At 37.6% G+C, this 4,620-nt stretch overlaps 1 protein-coding gene across 1 annotated transcript in view; it reads left to right on the forward strand.

Annotated features, from left to right (window-relative positions):
* Nucleotides 1–678: 678 nt before the first annotated feature.
* LOC107708218 (mortality factor 4-like protein 1) overlaps nucleotides 679–4,620 on the forward strand; it is a 21,232-nt gene continuing 17,290 nt past the window's right edge. The window contains exon 1 of the mRNA XM_016512390.1: nucleotides 679–827. Within this exon, the coding sequence (XP_016367876.1) occupies nucleotides 788–827 (40 nt within the window). The 5' untranslated portion in view covers nucleotides 679–787. The remainder of the gene's footprint in view (nucleotides 828–4,620) is intronic.

The following is a 4,620-nucleotide window of genomic DNA, read 5'->3' on the forward strand; positions in this document are numbered from 1 at the left end:
GCTGACAGAAAGGGAATATCATGGACATCACATGGATTCCTTGTGAACCCCAAAACCCATGAAAGACATCTGTGTCAGTACCTGGACAAGAGTTTCCTAAAAAGGGCAGAGCAAATCATTTTAAAGAGGATGACTGAAAAAAAAAATGTTGATTGCAACTTTTCAGTTGTAAGGTTTAAATATTCATAAGAATACTGAACATTTAAAAGGCATTATGAACCAGTTGGCCCCAAAATAGATAATAATTCTAAAACTGTACAAGACTATTTTGTTACCATCAGCTAAAATGGATCTGATTTATGATAGTTATGGACCAGAGTTTTATGAACTAAATTGAAAGAGATATTTTGATGATGGTTCATTAAATTTAAACTGTTCATTTAAAATAATATTTTAAGAATCGAAATTTATAGCATCACACAGACACTCTAGAATACTCACGGCCATTTTTTCCACAACAACTGTGAACATTTGTATTTTATATTGCACATGTAAGACTATAATTATGTGACTCAACACACAAATAGCTGCCCGAAAATATGAATAGATACTGCTTTAAAGGTAATACTGCCCTAAATGATTTTCCGCGAGCAGTGCACAAATTTTGTGACGCTCCAACAGGGGCTGCTGTTTAAATGTTGTTGTACATTATGGAAGTCACCTGACATGGGCGCCAAAAAAGTGCGTCATAGACACGCAGCGCGGCGCCTTCACCCTGTGTGAATTAAATCGGAGCTGGCAATGCCTGGATTTGATTTTCCAGCTATTTTTATTGTTTAATCTGTGAATGGCGCCTAAACAGGACCCTAAACCTAAATTTCAAGAAGGTAAGATACCCTATGGGAAAGCTTTGTCTCCTCTAACGGAGTCATCAGTTGTTCGGCGTATCCTCTCATTCAGCCGTTCAAAGGAAGCGGGCGCTGCCACTGCACAATGGCGCGTGTACACAGCAAGATGTATATTGAAAAGCAGTTTTAGCCGAGCAATGCTAATTGCCTTCTATAAATTGTGCAGTTTTGTTTATCAGCAGCCAAGCGCATGCACGACTGCACGTTAGTGCTTTCTGTTTTATGTAACAGTCTTGTGTATGCACGCAGCTGCGTGTTTCTGAAACGAAACATTAGCTGTTGTCTATGCAGCCCATTAGCTTATAGCAGGGCTTGTTTACAGGAAGCTCCCATTATAACATTGAAGTCCTGGCGGGAATGGTTATATATTGCCATTCATAACATAATGCTAGGAATGTTAACTCAGAGCTGTTTTAAAATTATTTACGTTACGTTGCTAAAGACATGATAGAGGCTGATTCAACTCATTTAACAACCACTATCGAGGTCCGATAACTGAACGAAGCGTTCGTTAGAATCTAATCTTTTTGAACATGGTACAAAGGCCGTCTAAATGAGTAGTTCATGAATAAATGGTTCAATTCAACAACTCGGTGATTAATTGAAAAAAAGGATCGTGTCTTTCGAACGTGACTGATTTGTAATGAGCAGATAATAATTAAGAGCATTCGTAAGTTTTTGGTTAAAAATGATCCCAAATCAATTATTGAGCAAATACATAACCAATCAGTGTTCAAAACTAACTCCTTACTTTAGCCCGATTCACAACGGTAAGCTTGTAATAATGTTTTATAATTTGAGTGATTCGGGTCGTTCGTCTTTGCGTCATTACGTCACGTCTGTATACATAAAGAAGGAGTCCCGGGGCCCGTTCTTCGTACCTCGCTTAATACATCTGACATGATTTGAAAGATGTCAGATCTTCTAATCGTGATAACTGATCTCTGGCTAATTTGGTTCTTCAAACGAATTTGCGGATTTGATTAAAATATCTGGATTAAGTTGTCTAAGATTACTGCGCGTTCTCGTGTTCCCCGTAAAAGGCAGATGTATCGATACTCGAAACCACGATCAGCAATGCAGCGATTGTCTGGCGGAAGACAGACATATAATTAAAAAAGACAGCTGACGAAAAGCTCGACAAATTTCTGGACCTTTATAAGGAAATAGCCAAGTGAACAAAACTACATAAATGTTATAATAGATAAATAAAATGTGCACTGTTTTTATTTACTTATTTTATATTTTTTACATGATTCCCAATTATTTATATTCACGATTACTAGTATTTGTACAGGCTTTACATTTTTAGTTCAGTGTTGTAATTAGCAATTCATGTAATTTTATCTTTGAAGCAGATTTGTGATGTGACCGCATTAATTAAAGATTCTTAAAGGGTTAGTTCACCCAAAAATGAAAATTCTGTCATTAATTACTCACCCTCATGTCGTTCCAAACCCGTAAGACCTCCATTCATCTTCGGAACACAAATTAAGATATTTTTCATGGAATCTGACCGCTCTCTGACCCTCCCATAGACAGCAAGGGTACTACCACGATCAACGTCCAAACAAACAGCGTATGTTGTTCTGTGTCAGCCGCACCACACGGATACGCTGTTCAGTGGATACTCTCCAAAATGGCACCAGGGGGACGCGGAGACGACGAATTGTTGAATAAAGTCGTTATTTTGGTTTTCTTTGCCTACAAATAGTATTCTCATAGCTTCGTAAAATTACGGTTGAACCCCTGATGTCACATGGATCCTGGCGGGAATGGTTATATATTGCCATTCATAACATAATGCTAGGAATGTTAACTCAGAGCTGTTTTAAAATTATTTACGTTACGTTGCTAAAGACATGATAGAGGCTGATTCAACTCATTTAACAACCACTATCGAGGTCCGATAACTGAACGAAGCGTTCGTTAGAATCTAATCTTTTTGAACATGGTACAAAGGCCGTCTAAATGAGTAGTTCATGAATAAATGGTTCAATTCAACAACTCGGTGATTAATTGAAAAAAAGGATCGTGTCTTTCGAACGTGACTGATTTGTAATGAGCAGATAATAATTAAGAGCATTCGTAAGTTTTTGGTTAAAAATGATCCCAAATCAATTATTGAGCAAATACATAACCAATCAGTGTTCAAAACTAACTCCTTACTTTAGCCCGATTCACAACGGTAAGCTTGTAATAATGTTTTATAATTTGAGTGATTCGGGTCGTTCGTCTTTGCGTCATTACGTCACGTCTGTATACATAAAGAAGGAGTCCCGGGGCCCGTTCTTCGTACCTCGCTTAATACATCTGACATGATTTGAAAGATGTCAGATCTTCTAATCGTGATAACTGATCTCTGACTAATTTGGTTCTTCAAACGAATTTGCGGATTTGATTAAAATATCTGGATTAAGTTGTCTAAGATTACTGCGCGTTCTCGTGTTCCCCGTAAAAGGCAGATGTATCGATACTCGAAACCACGATCAGCAATGCAGCGATTGTCTGGCGGAAGACAGACATATAATTAAAAAAGACAGCTGACGAAAAGCTCGACAAATTTCTGGACCTTTATAAGGAAATAGCCAAGTGAACAAAACTACATAAATGTTATAATAGATAAATAAAATGTGCACTGTTTTTATTTACTTATTTTATATTTTTTACATGATTCCCAATTATTTATATTCACGATTACTAGTATTTGTACAGGCTTTACATTTTTAGTTCAGTGTTGTAATTAGCAATTCATGTAATTTTATCTTTGAAGCAGATTTGTGATGTGACCGCATTAATTAAAGATTCTTAAAGGGTTAGTTCACCCAAAAATGAAAATTCTGTCATTAATTACTCACCCTCATGTCATTCCGAACCCGCAAGACCTCCGTTCATCTTCGGAAGATATTTTTGATGGAATCTGACAGCTCTCTGAGCCTCCCATAGACAGCAAGGGTACTACCACGATCAACGTCCAAACAAACAGCGTATGTTGTTCTGTGTCATCCGCACCACACGGATACGCTGTTCAGTGGATACTCTCCAAAATGGCACCAGGGTGACGCGGAGACGACGAATTGTTGAATAAAATCGTTTTTTTTTCCTCCTTTTGTGCACAAAAAGTATTCTTGTAGCTTCGTAATATTACGGTTGAACCCCAGATGTCACATGGATTATTTTACCGATCTCCTTGCTACGTTTCTGGACGTTGATCGTGGTAGTACCCTTGCTGTCTATGGGAGGCTCAGAGAGCTGTCAGATTCCATCAAAAATATCTTCCGAAGATGAACGGAGGTCTTGCGGGTTCGGAATGACATGAGGGTGAGTAATTAATGACAGAATTTTCATTTTTGGGTGAACTATCCCTTTAAGGGTCAAGATCAAGGTGTCTGCGCTTCATCAAGCCACTCCCATAATAGCTGTCAGCACTCAAATTAATGCACGACTCAGATGAACTGTATAGCATGTGTAAGACTCTAATACAATTATAAAGTTATTAATCACAAATAAATCTTTCAATGAGTAAAACTGGCTGTGTCTATAGTATTATAAATTACACAACATTATAATATTATTTTCAAATTAATTTTTAAACTATTATTATTTTAAATGATTGTCCGCGGATTAGTAGGGTACTCTTGTAAATAGAGTAGCAGTGGCTGGGATAGATTTTAAATATCAGTTCCACTTAAAAAGATGCAATCTAATAGGGGTGCTCCGATCAGGATTTTTGAGGCCGATCGCCGATCACAGAAAGCAGTATCTGCCGATC

The sequence above is a fragment of the Sinocyclocheilus rhinocerous genome, unplaced genomic scaffold (genome assembly GCF_001515625.1).
Source record: "Sinocyclocheilus rhinocerous isolate Xijiao unplaced genomic scaffold, SAMN03320098_v1.1 scaffold2670, whole genome shotgun sequence".
NCBI lineage: Eukaryota > Metazoa > Chordata > Actinopteri > Cypriniformes > Cyprinidae > Sinocyclocheilus > Sinocyclocheilus rhinocerous.